The following is a 19,858-nucleotide window of genomic DNA, read 5'->3' as shown; positions in this document are numbered from 1 at the left end:
CAAAGTGCTTCACAGCAAAAAATTACAAAGCAAAGTAGAAAAAACAAAAACAGGAAAAACAGGACAGCAGATTTCAGGAAAAGTGCCAAGATTTATGGGTTGAGAAAGCCGACTGCAGGAGTCTGTACATGGGGCACACTAAAACTGCTAGGCTAACAGTGTTGAGGGATACACTGATTTGGTCCAAATACCAGTCCAATAACAACTCAGCCGGGTCAGATACATTGACAATTAAGCCAAATTATTCAATTGCATTCATCATGTTCACACTTCAAACTTTGTGATTCCTGCATTATTTGTTATTCATTTATTCTGATTTAAGATCTTTTCCTGAGTTGCTTGTGAATGATTATTGTTTGTGAATCTGTTAGAACACATTGTTCACATTTTCAGGCAAATTAAGTTATGACAGCTGAATGTTTCTATTCAAATTGAAGAATGATCCTGGTGGCTAGGGGTGGGAATTGATAAGATTTTATCAGTCAATGCCATTGTCGATTCTGCTTATCAATCCAATTCCTTATCAATTCTCCTAACGATTCCTGAGGGTTTTTTTGAGGGGAAAAAAGTAGTTCTGCACAGTATTCCGCACCAAAAAGGAACCACTTTATTTTTTCCAAAATTATGTCTGCACAAGACTGAACATTAACATATTCAACATGAACATACTGAACAATAGGTTGACCTCATTCTCGGCTGCGTGAGTCTGGGCGTGGCCCCCTGGGCCTGAGGGAAAGCGCCCCGACTCCGAAAGGGGAGAGGTAGGTGGGGGTTCGCCTTCCCGACGAGAATATGTTCACATGGGACCCTTCTCCACTACGGCCCAACACAAACCCCAAGCTTCGAGACGGAGTCGACATATACTTCAGCAAATTTGAGGTATTTGCACCTAGGAGTTCTGCTTTGCAGTGTGTGTGACGTTATGCAACGTACCGCAACGTGACTTGAATTGTTAAGAATCAAACATTTGGGGTGCACAACTCGGATGATCAATTGGAACCGGTTCCAAGTCAGATCTGGTTCTTGATTCCCTCCCCTACTGGTGGCTAAGCAAATAGCGTATTAGACATTGGTACACACAAGCCCCTGGCACCGCATCAGGACCACAAATGTCAGATTGCGTAAACAGAAAAAGATGAAGAAAAAACAATCACACTCAAGACATAAACAGAAATTTCTTCAAGTTTATTTTTGTTAGAAAGCAAACATGTTAACGGTTGGACTTGGCAACTCTCTCCAACTCGTCTTTCTTCTTGATGGCGTAAGAGTTAGATGAACCCTGAAAAGGAGGAGAAATGCACGCGTTACAAAACAAAACAAGGACAAGAGTTACAGGGTGCATTCTTTTCTTTCCACTTGGTCAAAGTTAATGCCTCATCTTCCACTACTAACATATAAGATTGCAGATAACAGGAATAATATCGTATTATGATCTTTAACAGTTACCTCTACATTGCACTGTAAATCATATTGATCATACTAGACAGGTATTAATGTACCTTGGCTGCGTTGATCAGCTCATCAGCCAGACACTCAGCAATGGTCTTGATGTTCCTGAAAGCAGCTTCTCTTGCTCCTGTGCACAGCAGCCAGATAGCCTTCAGACAAAGGGAGTAAACAGAACAAGGTGAGACAGGCTGGCAGAACTTTTGTTTGTGATACACAAGATCTGTAGTTGAATGTGTCTGAGTTGGTGATTGACTGGGCCACAACAGGCTACAGCCAATGAATAAGCAAAGACATTTTCTCTACGAGCACTCTAGCACACCAGGACAACGGGTGAGTGTCCAAGCGTGACTCTAGCCTCGTGTGATGCATTGAAAACAACCAGCAGCTGACCAACAGGGGAAGATTGAAGGAACACAAAAGGTGCAAATACATATCTCTTCACCAGAACACCTTTTTGCGTTTGTGAAACTCTGAACTCAATGAAAGGTCAAATGAAAAGAAAAATCTTGCTTTGGTTTATTGTACTAAACTGAATCACTCCAGATTTCTTCCTGAGTTACTTAACGGCAAAATGTAAAGTTAAATTGCCAGACACAAAAACACAGCAACGACTCTTTCGATGGAATATGTTGAGCTGCTGTACACTCCAGCAAATATGACCTGTGTCTGTAAGACTGAACTATAATGCCAAGGTTACCTGGTTGACTCTGCGGAGGGGCGACACGTCCACAGCCTGCCTCCTGACGGTACCGGCACGACCGATACGGGTGGAGTCCTCACGGGGTCCACTGTTGATGATGGCGTTTACCAAAACCTGGAGGGGGTTCTGAAGACACAAATGATATTCAAATTAAGAATGTATACAAAATGTTATATTTAGGGAATGTATGACTACTTCACCTGACATATTTCTGGAATAATATTCAGTGTTAGGCCCAATAGTTTAATTTTAAAGTATGCTTAGGGCTCTATTGTAATTTAGGTCACAGTTTTCCACTGAATCTAGAAGTTCAGCTTTGAATATCATACAAAATCTCATGTTAACAACTATAGTCTATGTATTTTGATGCTTTTTTAAATTATAATGTGGCATATTTAACATTTAACACCCATTTCCCTCCAATTTAAATACACCAAAGTGAAATGTCAGAGAACCCAAGGACTCAAGTTGGATAAAATAAGTGTAATATTGTCATCCTTTCCCAAAGATTATACAGAAAAGTTGTCCGTCATTGTCAGTTCACGAATTTAAAACAGTAACACTCATTGGCTGACAATTTCATATTATCTTTGATCTGATAATGACATCTTAACCACCACACACACTGCAGCATTTAAAATCACAAAATGTGTGATGTTTACTCAGCTCTACATACCTCTCCAGTCAGCAGGTGGATGATCTCGAAGGCGTGCTTCACAATGCGCACTGTCATCAGCTTCTTGCCGTTGTTGCGGCCGTGCATCATCATGGAGTTGGTGAGACGCTCCACGATGGGGCACTGGGCCTTGCGGAAACGCTTGGCGGCATAACGTCCTCCAGAGTGTGGCAAGTACTTGGCGTACTTCTCTTTCACAGCAATGTAATCCTGAAATATCCAGAGGATGATTTAAACAAGAGATACAAACACATTTGTAATAAACAGCGTGTATGAAGGTTGAATGTGTCTGAGTTGGTGATTGACTGGGCCACGACAGGCTACAGCCAATGAATAAGCAAAGACATTTCCTCTGCGAGCACTCTAGCACACCAGGGCAACGGGTCAGTGTCCAGGCGTGACTCTAGCCTCGCTTTACATTGATAATGAAACCAGACCAGAAGACACAGCAGCGATTGTGTCATGTTGCTTACCTGCAGGGAGATGTCATTGATCTGGACATCATCAGTGCTCCACTTGCCAAAGAGCTTGATCTCAGGAGTCTCAGCCACAGCTGGGGCAGTCTCCCAATCAGTCACTGAGGACAAGACAGAAGGTGGTCAATTTAGGCTGCAGAGTTACAAATCATTAAGCATATCTCTGAGTAGAGTTTAACTCAGGACTACATTTCTGTATAAATGTGATCTCCAAATGAGGTTGTCAAAATGTCACATTGAACACGAGACGCACAATTTTTAAAGCCATAGAAATGCAGAATGCACCAGCTTTGAATCAATATAACAGACTCCATCAGGAATGTAGTACATCGGTTCAAATGTATCATACGATTAATCTTAAACTATAACAAAGGCTAATAAGAAGAATCAAGAAGAATATCATTTTGTATCATACTTTTCTGTCATATTGTACTTTGACAATAAAAGAAATATGTATGAAATGTATGTGAGAACCAAACCAAGGGTTAGTGTGGGTATATGTAGTTGTTTGTTTTCCAATTTTTGTTTCGTATTTCAATGTTATTGTTGTTTGTTTTCTCTTTAATTTTCACTGAAGTTAGAAAACACTTTTTTTCAGGTCTTATCCCCTTTACTTAATATTTGTATTATTACTAACATGATTAGATTTGACTTATTTAACTGAATTCCAATTCCATTACAATTTATATTACTTTTTGTGTCTTTATTTCCTTTATTTGCATAAAATGTAACAGATTTACTTTGACTCGAAGAAATTTAACGGGGTGAACGGAACACTGGTACTAAACAACTAGACAGTAAGGACAATAAACATAAAGCTAAAAACAAATTTTAAAAAATCCATCTGTACAAAGAAAGGTATAGTAGTACTTTTAAGATATAAATTAATGAATTAACCTAAGCCAAAGTGTAAATTTCACTGGATGAATATAATAATAAAATATGTTATAGAATAAATTAAAATATTGCACGTGGTTGTTGAACTATTTAACTGGAAATCAAGGATTGCATATGTTGGTGATGCATCACAAGAGTAACCCATACAACTGTGTCCAGCAGGACTGTCCGTTTCTAGGCTAACCTAAAACTGAATTGAACTGAGGCACTGTTGAGTAAATGAGGCTTCTTTTTACGTACAAATCTATCTTTAACGTGTTTAGCTGAAGTATAAAGCAGGATTTAACACAGCTTCACTATTACAGCAAGGCCCTGAATGAAGCCTGCGTCTCCAAACTTAACGTCACGTTAGCTTCCTCACGCTGTCAACTAACAAGGACGCATGAAAAGTGGCGACACCTCAAATAATTTATTAAATTTATAACAGTGGCTGAGGCATATTCTTTGAAACAGCTTCTTAAATGAGTGATCTAACGAGGTGGCTCATCTACATGCCGCATCCACATGTGCTAGCTAGCAAGCCACATGCTAACCCTCACCGCCGTAGGGGGAACCTTTATGAGAAATAAAACAACAAAACAGCGAAGCTACGGAGTTTTGCGCATATGTCTCGGTCAATAAGCAAGTTCGATGTCTTATGGTCGAGCAACAATGGTTAAAAAGACAAATTAGACATAGAAAATGTGATTTTCTGACTCACTTGTGTCCGCCGTTCTGTACCACACTTCTCTGAGACGGAAAAGGGCCTTCTTGGGGCGCCGCGCGCAGATATCCGGTGAGCTGGCTGGTTACTTCCGGTGCGCAATGCTGACAGGGTGTTGTAGTTTTTTTTGTAGTTTTGAGACATCTTTTTGAAAGTGTGACATTGAATATCATAATGTATATTGAAAGTTAGGTTGACCAATGACACAATGCGCGGATTACAAAAGTGTGAGCGTCTGCATTTTTTTCTGAACATATTTAGAATAAAGAAAAAACAATGTTAATAATAAAAACAAAATATCTGCATTCATTTATGACTATTATTTTAAAATATTTTTTATTTATTTTACTCTATCTTGTATTATCTTATCTTATATTTTATTTTAGACATTTTTTCTGGTATTTATTTGATTTTGGTGTTTTTTTGGTTGTTTTTAAAAATAAACTTAAGACTTACCTTTTTAATCAAGCTTTTAATTTGAAGTAGTTTATTTTAGCTCTGGACTGCATTAATGTTATTATTATTATTATTATTTCTATTGTTATTTCTATTATTTTAATCATTATTATCTAAACCATTGTTTTGACATGTATTTATTTATCTTATTTATTTTGTGTTCATCTGATCTCGTTAACTCTACCTTATTTTGAACTTTTCTTTCCACTCTTACTTATTTTATCAATTTTACTTTGTTGATTTTCTTTTATTCTTTAAGTATTTCCTTTTTAATCATGCCTTTTATAATTTTACTGTTGCTGTTGTTTTCTGACTGTCTGTTACTCTGTGAAGCACTTTGGGCTACATGTTTTTATGTATGGAAGGTGCCATATAAATAAAGTTGAGTTAAGTTGAGTTAAGTTTTAATTTTATTATAAGGATTATATTTGTAGAATTTTTTTCCTGTTACTTCTTTTATTGATTTGATCCTCATGGTTTTATTTTAAGTATTCTATATCCCTTTCCTTTCCACTTTTACCTATTACTGTTGTTTTCTGTCTCTGTTCTTTTATTAAAGCACATCGGGCTGCATACTTGTATGTATGAAAGGTGCTATATAAATAAAAATGAATAAGAGTGGAATTTCTCTATTCAGATGTTTAATGCTGACATTAAAACTAGTTGCCTATTTGTGTTCCTACTGTTGCATTTCTCTTCAAGTTTCTAGATAATACTGGCCACCTGCAGATTCATATTTACAGTATGTACAATATGTTTTTGATGATCAAATATTCTACTTTGATGTGACGTTTTTTTGTTTATTTATATTTTGTCCAACTGACGTCACAAAAAAACAATATTCATAAGCTCAGACCAAAAAAGGTTTTTCAAAATGGTCTTTTATTGAGGAATTGACAACATTTGACACATTTTCATTTGGAGACCATGTACTGTAGAAATTCAAGGACAGTGTCAAAATAGTTGCTTCTGTTTGGTCTGTAAAAAAAACCTCTGTATCCAAATTTACTGTTTATAAAGCAATAAAACTGAATAGAGAGGACTTCCCTTAAATCTGCTTTTTTTTTGTAATTGATTTCTACGAGCAAACATTGAACAAAAGGATGCAACAACATTCAAATAATACTGAAATTTTGTACAACTTTAAAAACAGTTAAAATCAACCCATGTTCATCTTCTCCCTTCTCTTAGTCTGGGTCAATATTGTGCAATGCAAACTTTTCTTTCTAAAACAGCGATTCACTTCTTTTTATATCACACAGTAGATATTTCAATTCCATTTTTTGGAGAAACATCTATATCTATATTAGTACAGCAGGCATCCATAAACATCCAATAAATTGCAAACAACAAAGACAAATGATTCCCTTTTTCTGAAAGAGACTAACAAACGAGACAGTTGCTAAAATGCCTGAGATATCTAAATGAGATGGGAGGTAAAGACGGCCATGTACAATAGTTTGGTGGATAAGTAAACACTAATATACCACTGCCTCTCTCTGGTCTCACCCTCCACCTCTCCTTCCATTCATTCGAGCACCGTCACTAAAGGCAGTGTGTTTTAGCACTTCGGTATGGAGCATGAAACACTGAGGCATGTCGGGACAATTTAAGGCTTAAACTACAAAAGCTCAAAAGCACTGCATGATGATGATATGAAATATAATATTCATGATCATATGTACAAAAAGAAAAACATCAAGGAGAACATTCTCTCCTGGGTTGAAATGGAAGGATTAAAAAGATATAAATTACTGCATCATCAGATGAGCAGGGCAGTGAGTCCGTACATGTAGAGAGGAGGACAGAACGTCGCTCAGGCACTGATTTGTGTGTGATGTGTTGAGGTATGTGTGTCCAAACACACACAGAACCACACACACACATGGATATATACTATAAATATGTATTTGTGTAATATTGAGTTATAAAGAATAGCCTTTTCATAAACTGTAAAGGGGCGTGCTACCAATTTTTACGCTTGAAAAGCAGACACCCGAGACTCTTTAGTCTGTGACAACCACAGTTTAGGTCTGAAACTTTGAATTTTTAACAAAAAGGCTGATTTGATAAAAGTGACTCCAATTTGGGATTAAAAGTCAGGATGTTTTAGCCGCTCCCTACTGGCTACATCGACTTTTTTCCCTTTAAATTTCCCTTTACTTAATTAAAAAGGCAATAATTAATTGCAGGAGTGCTGTCCAAATGTTCTGTTGCTGGCTATAAAAATAAAATCAAGACGTTACCTGGTTAATGAGAACCTTTTTTATCTGATGCGTCCTCTAGTTTGTGCCTTGTGCTTATCTTCTGGTAAAATGACTGCTGGATTTGTTCAACTGAAGCAAAACCATTCAAATAAAGTTTGACATTTGGACATTTATAGCACTGTTTAGAAACTATGCTGATTATCTTTTTAAGCCTACAGTTAGATAAGAGGAGAGAAGGCTCTCTCTCATCCAGGAACAGGAATAGGAAGTTGGTACAAGCAGCCAGTTAGCCTAGCTTAGTATAAAAACGGGTGACAGAGAAACAGGTAGCCTAGCTGCCTCGAAAAAAAAACTTTGAAACACCAGAAGCTCTGAAGTGAACCTGTTAAATCCTAAAAGAGGACTCACTGTGGTGTTACAGTTTTCTACAAGGCGAGGAGAACTCCTTACCTAAAGTCTCAGCTTGTTGCCTTGCAACCTAAATGTGCAAAAATACTTGAGGAAGTAACGTCATCTGGGCAAGTAATAAACCAGGCTCCTGTATAAAAACACACTTTCTTAAACTTAGCTCTTCATACAAGAACACTAAAGACTGCCCTTGTATGTCAGTGGTGCTGGTAGGTGTGTTTTGTAACTATCAGACAGAGGCGGGCCAAAAGTTTCCCTCAGTCTTTATACTAAGCTAAGCTAACTGTCTGTTTGCTTCAGACCTTTATTTACACCTTACAGAGATAAGTGTAGTGTCTAACTTCTTCTCCAACTCTCCAGAAAAAAGATTAAAAGCTCTAAAAAGTAAGATTCCCTTAAAGTAACAGAGTATGTGCCATGATGTGTTATCAACAAACACACAAACCTCACCAACACATGGTAAATAAATAAAAAAAACACTGGTAACACTGTTTACCAAGTGATTTCTCAAAACTGTGATCCAAAGAACTGGGATCATATTTTTAAAGGCAGAGTTCTACAAACTTTTGAAGTTATAAGCTTATAAAACCCCATGTTATGTTTCTGTGTGTGTGTGTGTGTGTGTGTGTGTGTGTGTGTGTGTGTGTGTGTGTGTGTGTGTGTGTGTGTGTGTGTGTGTGTGCTGTATAAGAATTTCACTCCAGCCACTTCTCCATGCACAGGTGGAACACGGTCTCATTCGAGTGCCAGAACACGTGTTCGACTCCCGGAACAGTACAGACGATCAGATCTCCACGAGCCCCCAACGTCTTCAGACCGAAAACGTCTCGTAAGTACAACTGAAACAAAAAATAAAACTTAACAGAGGGAGTGTTCCTCTGCACATTTTCAAACTGGGCAATGCAGTGAAATGCTTTATGGGGAGCAATAATCTGTTAATGTTTTACAAATTAGGGTTATAATACTTTTACACATCATTACTTTGTTTTGACTTTCAGTTCAGTGTCAGTTTGTTGACATTGTTGGTTTGATGGTTTTGTTTTTATGCTTGGTTTTCATTCAGTTTTTATCACGAGAAATGTGACACATGCCGTCACATGTGGCGTCTCCAGGTGTAAAAGGAGATAATATTTATGTGTTTTGTTGTTTTGTAAAACACACCATACAGTTTCATTCAGGTTTTTTTAAACCTTGTTTTTTGTTATATTTTTCAGTTTATTACAGTCATTAAAATACTTTTGAGAACGTAGTGTTCAGATTATTTTTGTCAGTTTTCATTCATGATAATAATCTTGGTCCAACTCTTAATTATGATTCAATATTTTGCAGAACTTGACGTAAAGCAAAAGATAAAAAAATCACCCCCATTATATATTCAGTCATTCAGATTTAATGCTCCCTTTGAAGAGGAAAGCTTTTATTCCCATGTTTTAATGCCTTATTCCCCTTTATGTGACGATGTTAGGCCCACATTTTTTTAGTAATTATTTTGTGTGTTTATTTAATAAAATGTATATTTAAAAAAAAAAACTTCTGGGAGATTTGAATTGTTAAAGATGGAAGAAATAGTTAATTCACAATAAATGTTTATATAAGAAGCTCTTTGTCTTAAAACTCTTATTTCACCACTGGAAAGGTGCATGATAGCTAATTTATATCATTCTAAATGACTGAAATAAAGAAAATATCACACTAACATCAAAGTATTTGTAAGGATTTGTAATAAAACAAGAAATAGTGCGGTATGTGTGTGTCTGTTGTGTGATTTTCACTCACGTCTTGGTGTTGCATCTCTACAACAGTCTCGTTGTCATCATAAAATCCAAACTGACTAAAAACCAGAAGAGGAAAAAAAGAGATAAATGTGTGATCATCACAAGAGAGTCATCTGATCATCCACGGTCTAAAAGAGAAAATCTTTCCATGCAGAGGGATGTGAGACCAAAACAGAGAACCATTTATATGATGTTGGAAAGATACGTTACACAGACTTATAAGAAAAGAGAAGGATGTCTCAACCTACAAAGTAAACTAAAGAACGCCTCAGATTTAGAAATCAAAAGATTAAAAATGTACTGTTTTAATTACTTTTTGGCAGGTTCAGAAGTGCTTAAACAACACGCAAAAAAAGTGAATAAACTCTGGTCTCACCGAGGCCTTTTATCACAAAAAACAGTTTTGTGCAATTCTTAATGTGAGTTACAAAAAACATTTTAAAGTGTTTGAATAAATAACTTTATCAACCAACTTTCACCTGTGACAGACAGACAGACAGACAGACAGACAGACAGACAGACAGACAGGCAGGCAGGCAGGCAGGCAGGCAGGCAGGCAGGCAAGCAGGCATAGGCAGACAGACAGACAGACAGACAGACAGACAGACAGACAGACAGACAGACAGACAGACAGACAGACAGACAGACAGACAGACAGACGGTGAACTCACCTCGACTGCCAGGGAGTGATGACTCCATCATCCGGTCCTCCAATCAGCACCAGCTTCTTGATTTTCAGGAAGTTCTTCTTCCACTCTGAGGTTGAGACATAAAACAGGATGATCTGTACAGTTAGTGCCTGCTCTGTTTGGTACACCTGTACAATCTGTTGCATCAGGAACAAACAGCTGTGCCATCATTTTGAGATTCTCTTCTTGAGTTTGAACCTTCAGTATAAAGAATTGTATGTAATGTACTGTAAGCTTGTATGTAACTCTTTAAAATTCCCCTGCTCACTTTCTTCTGTGTCATCTTATTTCAGTATTTTTTTTAAACTCACCTTCTATGTACTGTTGTAAAGCCACAGAGTGTGTAAAACATGGACGAGGTGTAAAGAAACTTATGAATCGACTTCTTAAGAGGTGTTACGAATCACATAAATGGTGGTTGCCATATTGGAAATGATAACCCAGACTAACTTCTGGTTAGTTGTCTGCTTGGCAAACAGCTACAACAAGCCCACCTGTCAGTCAAATCAGCCACTAGATATGCCCAACTCTTAGCCCTAATATAATCACAATGGATGAGTTATAAGATAACAACAGTCAAATTGACCCTTTTTAAACTTCAAAAACCCAAAAATAAATTGTTAAAAGTATTTTTTCGGTATGAAACTTCTTCTGCTTGGCTTAATAGGTGAAACCCACTTATAAATTGAAAATGGTTGATTTCACAAATATGTAACCCCCCCTGCATGTTTATAGATATACTGTTTGTGGGTCAATTTGACCCGGCAGTCAAAGTGGAGACTAAAAGGGGTCAGAAGTGTCAAATACTAATTGTTTCTTTGCAACTGTGTGACATATTTCACACAGTTTCTTTGCAACTGTGTGACATATGTCCCCCCACTCTTACACACACACCCATGTAACATGAATTTTCATTAAAAACAAGTGAGATGTCCTCATTAAACCATGATCTGTTAGAATTAAAGAACACCATTGCACTTAATGTTGATTCAAGTGGTTAGTAATGGAGCTAATAATGAGATTAAAAAAATGTTTATTGGGAATTTTTTGGGTTCTGACACTTTTGGATAATTAAATGTGCCCCACGTTAAAAGACCCACGAACATTATTGCTGTTCCTGAGAAACGAACATAACAGGAGGGTTAATTTAGATGTGAAGTTGGACAAAATAATATGGGCTCTAATAGGGTTCCCTTGGCTCTCATGGTCAGCCCCTAGTGGACATTCTAGGAACTGCAGTTTTCTCCACTTCCACAGTGGCCTCATTTTGTAACACCAGTTGCAACTTGTGAAAAACATGATTTTTTTTTCGCTCCTAAGTGAAATTATAAAGTCTTCTATCATCTCATGTTAGTTACTTTATAACATGACCTGGTGAGTTTCAGGTAGCAGGCTTAAGATGGATTGATAGCCTTGTTTTATTGGTCACACTCAACAGTAGTCCTTACAATGCCAAGCCATTTCATTCTAGGGAGATAGTCCGTCATAAAATGATGTCAGGTGAAGATTACAATCTTTAACCTGTGGTTGATACTGTTTTTAGGAATCATAGACACAGTTTTTCCCTGTTGCTCCTGCTGTTTGCAGAAGGTCAAACTGTATCTTTAACACCAGTTTTCAAACCTGATGTCTTCCACTTCCCTGTTTTCTGTACATCCAGAGGGATCATCTGAACAAGCCACGGCAGTTTGTGTCTTGATTGAGAGCACAATGCTCCCCTTCTTATTGATATCTCTTGTAAGGCATCCTGAGATCAATATTCCTCACTGTCTACAATCTACAATGACAAAGATAAAAACGTCCAGAGGAGTTTTACCCAGGAGAAATGTGCTGACCTGTAGCGTTTGGATTGGGTCTCTCACTGTTGAGCAGAGCCAAATAATCACTGCTGTTCACGTACATGTCTCTGTGGTGGGGGTCTGCAGAGAGAGGAGAGGAAGACACAATCAGTATGTCAAAACACCTTTTTATGAAGCCTTTGGGACACAAATCCTCTCTTATAGTTAATCACAGTGAATCTGGCATCATCTTAATATGACAGATAAACTGAATATATCATTTTGAGGGTTTAAGATTATTCTCTTGGAGTCTCACCGTTCCAGTAGTTGCAGATGGATATCCTCTGACCTATCGCAGTGTAGCAGAGGTGGTAGAGGTTGGACTTTACAAACTGTGGGAAGAGGTACCTCAAGTAGTCTGTGTCTGAAACACACAAAGAGTGGGATGAAGAACAAGCTCAAGAGGGTTGGAGAAAAGAAAGCTCATCATTCCTCAACACATTTAATCTCCTAAAACAGATATTTGGCTGTTTGGGGGCAGCAGAAACAAAGTTGTGACACACAACATTCATGTGTTGTCACCTTCTAAGATGATTTGTTGACCCTGTTGACAGAAAGTGGTTTCCTCCACATCCAGCATCCTCTGAAGATGTGCATGGTCTAGATTTATGCTCTTTTAGCTCTGTTTTTGGTCTCCTCCAGATCCCAAAAGCCACATCTCTCTATATCATTAAAGGCTTATAACATTGGACCTTTGTTATTCACCTCCTCCCCGTGATGAGCACTGACAAATGGCGCATTTGGAGCTAGCATCTTCACATTAATGATGGACTCTTGGGGCAGCTGTGTTGATGTTGCTCCCTTTCCACTAACTAAAACATACAGTCCTAGTCACCACTCGTCACATCCCTAGTCTACAGCATTTCAGATTATTGTGTCAGTCCCGGGGCAGATACTCGAGGTTACTAAGAGTTCAGGACTCTTGTGTTACTGTTAAGTATGTTACCTCTCCCAATTCCTCCTCTACTCTGCTAATCTGCTAAAGGACATTGGCGGAGCCACATCTGTCAACACATCTGTCAATCAGCATTTATTGCATTTTTACAGCATTGGATAACCAATCAAAGCAAAACTGCTCAGAAAAATTTAACTTAAAAATCAGCATGAGAACTATAATGACAGAAAACATGTTTGGGAAAAAGTATATTTGACGTGTATTTTGATTTAAAATTTGACCCATCTGCCAACATGAGGCCAGAATTGCAGGGAGCGCTCTAATCTTTTGGCTTTACTTCCGGGTAGCTTTTATGTTGTTCATCTTATTACAGGCTATACACATATTAAATACCTCACTGCTGAGCAGGTTGTGTTCAGGGCTTTATTGGGACACATGGGTGGGTAGTGCAGAATAAGCTTTTTTTGAATTCCTGATAGCCTCAATGCTTCAGTGTTTCAAATATCATCAAAATGCATCATTTAGATTTGACAGTTTTGCTGATTATCACACAAATTAGATCAGAAGCAAAGATAAAACTAAGAAATATTACTGTCAACAATAAAGAGGCATCATTAGTTTGATAACATTGTTGCATGTTACAATGTAAGAATGTAATAAACTAATGTCATGAGTATCACTGTACAGTGTACTGTCTAATGATTATGTTTGTTTTGATTTTACTACTGATGGTTTTCAACATGAATCAGATTAATGTCTATAGTGAGTATATAAAACGTCAGAATATTAGACTTCTTTGAATTTCTTTCTTAGCCTTAACAGTTAAAAACACTCTGAAACTCTTAAGCAAATGTAAAATCCTACATTGTGATGTTAGAACATAGTAATTTTGCAGCATTTAAAAAAAAAAAAATGTCTCAAATGATCGATTGGTTGTAAAAAATAATAGGCAATCAATGTATTTCTGATCATCTACCCAGTCAGACTTACCCTCATCTTTTTACTCCTTCACATCACAGAGAGGTTCTTCTAAACTGTTTCATAAATATCAACCAGGAAGTTAATAGAAGTCCACTGCTGTACCTGAACCTCCATCACTTAGACACATTCATATTTGTGTCAGCTAAACTGCTTATAACAGGATTTTATAATCATGAATGTATTATTTCATAATACCGCACAACAACATTTTCATTCCTGTCCCATATCATCATGTATAGCAATACAAATTATATGGTATCATGTGATAACTATCATGCGCTCAGCGTGAAGTTGAACCCACCTCCGTACTGCCCGGCCTGAGGCGAGGACAGAGAGATGAAGGACTGGACGTTGTGGTCGGACAGAGTGGAGAGGATTCCTCTGCAGACCAGCCCACCTGCGGAAATATCAACAAAAGATATTTGTCAGAAAAACTTCTGACCTACTTATTCCAGAAAAAGTTCCGAGCACAACCAGATGTTAGAACTTCTCTGTGGTAGATATTTATCAGTTTGTTTACACAGACAGGAAAGTACTCAGTATGTGTTTGTTGCTTTTGGGAATCTGGAAGTTTTTTTTAACAGGGAAATGCAAATTACTGCTGCTTTACACAAAGTGTTCTATTCAACCCCTGCACATGTAGTTTTTATAATCAGGACTGCAACTGAGAGGAGTTTTCATCAACAAGACATGTGCTCTTTTTCTCCATATAAAGCCACTAAGTGCTGAAGCTTCTGTAATCTAATCTCTGCACCAAAGATGACATCACAAACAGTTTTATCTGAGTGACAGGAAGAAGACTGAAGCATCGAATGTACTATCACAAAGAGCAAGAAATCAATTTAGTAGCTGCAATAAGAAAATGATTGCAGAGGTGCCGGTTTGGCCAAGTGGTTGTATCGCATGCCTCATGTACAGAGGCTTTCTCGCATGTCATTCCCCAGTTTCCTGCTCTATCCACGGTCATATCCTCTGTAAATAAAGTCTGGATCCTTTAACTTAAGCACAAAGGACTATTCCAACATGTTCGCAAAAATATACTTCAGTGCGATTTGCAGAAAGGTATGACCTGTGATCTTTAAAAATGACGTTTAAATGAATTTGAGATCTTAAATCCTCACAGGAGTTCCAGTGCTCTGTGGTTACAGGTTGGCAAAAGTTTCAGTTTCCGATAAATAATTTAAGCATGTGTTGGCCACAGAACATTTTATCAGCAACTGGAACGTTTGGCAGTGTGATTAACAAGCAGCTGGTCGGGATTTTCCAACTGCTGACTGAGGTAAAAAATCCCAAGAGTTATAAAAAAAACCAAACATTTAAAACATAAAACCATAAAAAAAAAAAAAAGTCTTGTAAATTCCCACCTTTTTAATTTAGACGTCAAACATTAACTGTGTCAAAAAAATGCAGAGTCACTCTGAGGTCACTTAGTGCAAGAATGACACTTTTAGTCGCAGTGACATTTTCGCACATGCTAAGACTGTTTTTTTAATCTTTAACGAATGCCACATTACATCTCACCGACCTTGTGAGTAGCAGATGAAGTGGACCCCGTCTGCTGCGTTTTGCATTATTGGGTAGATAGCTGCCTTGAAGCCCTCCACCTGCTTCCACAGGGGCTGCAGACTGGCACTCCTGTCAAACAAGTCGATGACAGTCACATTTGTTCCAGGATGAGACTGCAGAAGAAGAAAAACAGGTTGTAAACAGAGTGTAGGGAGACAGTGTTTCTTAATAATCCCTCATATTGCTGCATGAAGCTTTAAACAGCTACAAGAAACAGTATCAAAGGTCTGTGGGGCTCTTTAGCTGATTATTGATCAAGCATGTGCTCAAAATATTGATGATTTTTCAGGCTGTTTGGTACAGGGCAGGAGAGCAAATGAAGCAGAAAGACAGCAGTATGAATTTCCGCTTTCGATACATTTTACCTCCACAAATATAGTCAGTCTGGTTTCAGTCTTTGGCTTTCTAAGATATCTCAGACGAAAAGAGGAACTTACTCTTGATTTAACCTTGTACATTTTGACGAAGTCAAACAACTTCCTCTTTGCAACTTGACCACATCTTTATCTAAACCTCTTGACACGACCACAAATGTGTCTGTTGCTCTTGGTAGGTGAGTGAAGGGGTTTGAGGATTCAATAAGAAAAGCAGGAATGGACACATTTTACTGTGTGTTGGGAAATCTTCATTACCATAAAAAAACACTATGTGGAATAAAACTTTGTGTGCACAAACTATTTCTTATGAATGTAAAGCGAGCATAAATCCAGACTGACTCAAAACTGTTTGCGTACTTTCCTTAATATGAAGCTAAATACTTAGCCTACTTCTGATTAGTCAAACCCTAATCACAACAGTGACTGATTCTAAACAGCAAAAATGACACCAGGGAAAACCGGATTATTCACATCATAACACATTATTCTGAGAAGAAGCTCTGAGCTGTCTGCCTGTTGACACTGTGGCAAAACCCTTCGTTTTTGCCAGTCTGACTGGCAGATGTTGCTGATTGCCAAAAAGTAACATATCCCATCAGTGGTAGTGATAATAGAAATAATAGCTTTGTGCCAGGTCTTGCTCATTGTAATACACATAATGAAGCAATCAGATCCACTCATGACACAATCAGATCCACTCATGACACATTTAAAACTGTGTAAAAACAAGGTTATTACTGATGTGGAAGCTCACCAAAACCAATCTTGCCAACCTGTGCAATCTTCCTGTTCACTGAATACCTGCCTGTTGAATGCTGGATGTGTCTCGTGTTTTTATTTATTTATATTTATTTATGTTTGTCCACTGTTTTTATGGTTTTTATGATTTTGTATTTTCTTTTACTACTTTTCTTTTATGCATCTTTTGCACTGAAAGGGGTTGCACCTCAATTTCATTGTCCAATGTACAATGACAATTAAGAGATACTCTATACTATTCTTCTATTATTCTTTCTTGAAAAAAAAATAGAAGTGAGGCTTTATAAAATGTGATACCTTACTCAAACTGTACTGTGTTCACATAACAAAAATGATATTGAATGGCTTTTGATTTCAAGATATGCACAGTGACTGCATCCTTAAAGGTTTGCTTTTTTAAAACAGTATGATGACTTGATTACTACAAAAAAGTACAACAAAAACCAATAAAACCTAAACTAAAACTCAGAATGAAAAAAAAAACACAAACCAGCATAAAAACTTACTGAAATTGAAGTAAAAAAAAAATGTCTAAATTAAATACAAATAGAAACTAACGAAAAAATCAGAACTATTCTCACCTTGCTGAAGTTTCTAGAGCTACTTTTGACAACTAATGTATGAAAGTAAGTCAGTATATGAAAAGATCATTTACAGTGTGTATCATTACGATTTGTAGATCACAAGATATGCTGAGTAATGTTGCAGAGCACATCATGATCCACAGTGCATCATGCCTCTGCTGATAACATGTGCTTACACAACGTTAAGGCCTGCAGTATGTAGTATACAATAAATATGATGTATACATCTTGCTGACAACAAGAACAAACCACACGAAAGCTAACTTTTACCAGAGCACTCACCTCGTTAATGAAGCGCTGTAAGTTAATAAAATCCCCCGAGCTGTCGAACAAACCGTGCACGATGATCACCGGCTTGTACCCAACCACCGCAGCCCAGAGACACGCACCGAGCAGCGGATACAAGAGCCCGACCGCCCCGCTGCTCCCCCTACTCCTCCTCCTCAAAGCAGAATGTGAGCACTTCATCACAACTCAAAAAATAACTATAAAACACTGAATAAAACCTCGGGGGTTAACTCAATAAAAGAGACAGTTTTTAAAATAAAATGAGAACATAAAGTCCTGATGGATCTAGCTAATGTCGCGCTATCATCTTCAGCTTTATTTCTTTTTTCAAGTGGCTGAAAAGAGGAGCTGAAGTCCGCTCGTCCGTGTTAATTGTCCCGTTTTGCACACAGTGTTCCCCGTGTGACAGTATTGCTCAATATCACTACAACCAAAACACCGACCAGCTGCTCTGCTTTAGTTGCTTTTGTTTGTTCCGGTTTTAAATTAAAAGAGATTCGACCGCTGGTGGCGTCATTTCCTGGGTCAGCTCGACCAATCAGCAACAGGTACACGCGGCGTAAGTCTACGGAAATGTTAAAGCAGACGTCATAACGTATTTTTCAATAATTATACAAAGTTTCAAAATAAGAATATTTATATTAATAATGTATCATTATGGTGAATAAAGCAGTCAAGATCAGTGGTGGACAGTAACAGAGTAAATTTACTTGAGTACTGTACTTAAGTAAATTTATCTGTACTTTTCTTGAGTATTATTTTTTGAGGAAACTTATTACTTTTACTCCACTACATTTAGAAGACAATTATTGTACTTTTCCCTTCCCTACATTTCTATCAATGCTCTAGTTACTCACTACTTTTGCTTTGAAGTCAGCTCATGAATTTCCTTCTCTTTTCTGAAATCTGATCCCTAAGACTGTAAAATGTGTTTGTGTAGTTCTGTTTGTCTCAGTGGTTTAGTCATACCTGTATATCGTGCGTCTCCACGGTTGAACGTGGAGCAATCACAGAGCATCTGAATTTCACTCAGATCAGGCAGTTTATTCAGAGGTGGTAAAGATGGCTATAATTCTCCACCTGAGCACCCATGGTCATATCTTCAGCCCGTGTTAGAGGTTTTTGAAATTAAGAATGATACGTATCATTTGAAATGTTCTCCCTGTTTCTCACTCTGCCCAAACAAACAAAAATTCACTGTCCAACCTGAGAATGTGTGTTGAGCTACGTAACATTTGTTTCATTCCAGATGAACATTTCAAACTAAGTTGTCTGTGCTTGGAGAAACTTAGTTTCTGTTTTTATTCCATGGTATAGTTTTTAGATATTTCAAGTAATGGTTTCTAAATAAACATAATTTAACTGAATGTACTCCTATGTATTCTTTACTGTCATCATGCTTTATGAAAATACAAAGTTTTGAGATTTTTTAGTACTTTGAATACTTAAGTATTTTTAAAAGCAAGTTCTTCAGTACTTTAACTCAAGTAATAATCTGACAGAGCAACTTTCACTTGTATTGGAGTAATATTTGACCTGGAGGATCTATACTTTGACTTAAGTAATGAAGCTGTGTACAGTACTTTGTCCACCACTGCCTGTATGTAATCAGGGAAAAATCAGCTAGCTTCAAATCCTACAAGTGCGCCCTTTGAGTACAATGTAAATTTTATTTACACATCCTTATGTCTTAAAGTAGACAGTTAAAGGGATGTTGTTGGTTGATTTATTCACTATTCTTTGAGGATGCTGTGAGCAGGTGCAGAGCCAGACTTTTGTGTATTGTGTGGCCAAACTCGGGCACAGACTTTTGTGGGGTTGGCATGAAGACACTTTGTTCTCACACACACAAATGAGTAGCATTTATTTACCCTTTCTATCTCATCGACTCATATCTGCTTTGACTTCTAAGGTGCAAGTAAACTCTTCAAGGTGGCATGTTGGAATAATGGTTAGCACTGCTGCCCCACAGTGGAAGGGATGAGGTTTCCAATCAAAGCAAGGGTTTTCCTGTTTGGAGTAAAAGTGTAAGTGTTGACCTATATTTTGTATGTTTAATATGAAAACTAAACACACAAACAAGTGAGCACTGAAATATGGCATGATAGTATGGTGTGTTATTCTTGTAGCACTC

At 37.5% G+C, this 19,858-nt stretch overlaps 2 protein-coding genes and 2 non-coding genes across 4 annotated transcripts; all 4 read right to left on the bottom strand.

Moving 5' to 3' along the window:
- Positions 1-1,164: 1,164 nt before the first annotated feature.
- On the bottom strand, positions 1,165-5,013 carry rps5 (ribosomal protein S5). Its single transcript, XM_034705246.1, has 6 exons — positions 4,899-5,013; positions 3,299-3,402; positions 2,826-3,035; positions 2,147-2,275; positions 1,500-1,598; positions 1,165-1,279 (listed from the first exon to the last, which is right to left on the bottom strand). Coding segments are annotated over exons 1-6 (612 nt in total). The 5' UTR covers positions 4,900-5,013; the 3' UTR covers positions 1,165-1,210.
- On the bottom strand, positions 1,678-1,810 carry LOC117828575. The gene has a single exon (XR_004634438.1). It is a non-coding gene; the product is annotated as a small nucleolar RNA SNORA3/SNORA45 family (small nucleolar RNA).
- On the bottom strand, positions 3,107-3,239 carry LOC117828576. Its single transcript, XR_004634439.1, has one exon. It is a non-coding gene; the product is annotated as a small nucleolar RNA SNORA3/SNORA45 family (small nucleolar RNA).
- A 1,204-nt stretch (positions 5,014-6,217) lies between the features above and the next one.
- On the bottom strand, positions 6,218-18,233 carry ppt2b (palmitoyl-protein thioesterase 2b). Its single transcript, XM_034705357.1, has 8 exons — positions 17,719-18,233; positions 15,676-15,829; positions 14,452-14,547; positions 12,531-12,638; positions 12,272-12,355; positions 10,419-10,503; positions 9,749-9,803; positions 6,218-8,811 (listed from the first exon to the last, which is right to left on the bottom strand). Exons 1-8 carry the CDS (start codon positions 17,902-17,904, stop codon positions 8,668-8,670), a joined length of 912 nt encoding a protein of 303 aa, XP_034561248.1. The 5' UTR covers positions 17,905-18,233; the 3' UTR covers positions 6,218-8,667.
- Positions 18,234-19,858: the final 1,625 nt, after the last annotated feature.

Source organism: Notolabrus celidotus, chromosome 16 (assembly GCF_009762535.1).
Source record: "Notolabrus celidotus isolate fNotCel1 chromosome 16, fNotCel1.pri, whole genome shotgun sequence".
In the NCBI taxonomy this organism is placed as follows: domain Eukaryota; kingdom Metazoa; phylum Chordata; class Actinopteri; order Labriformes; family Labridae; genus Notolabrus; species Notolabrus celidotus.
This window is presented reverse-complemented; position numbering and strand designations above follow the sequence as displayed.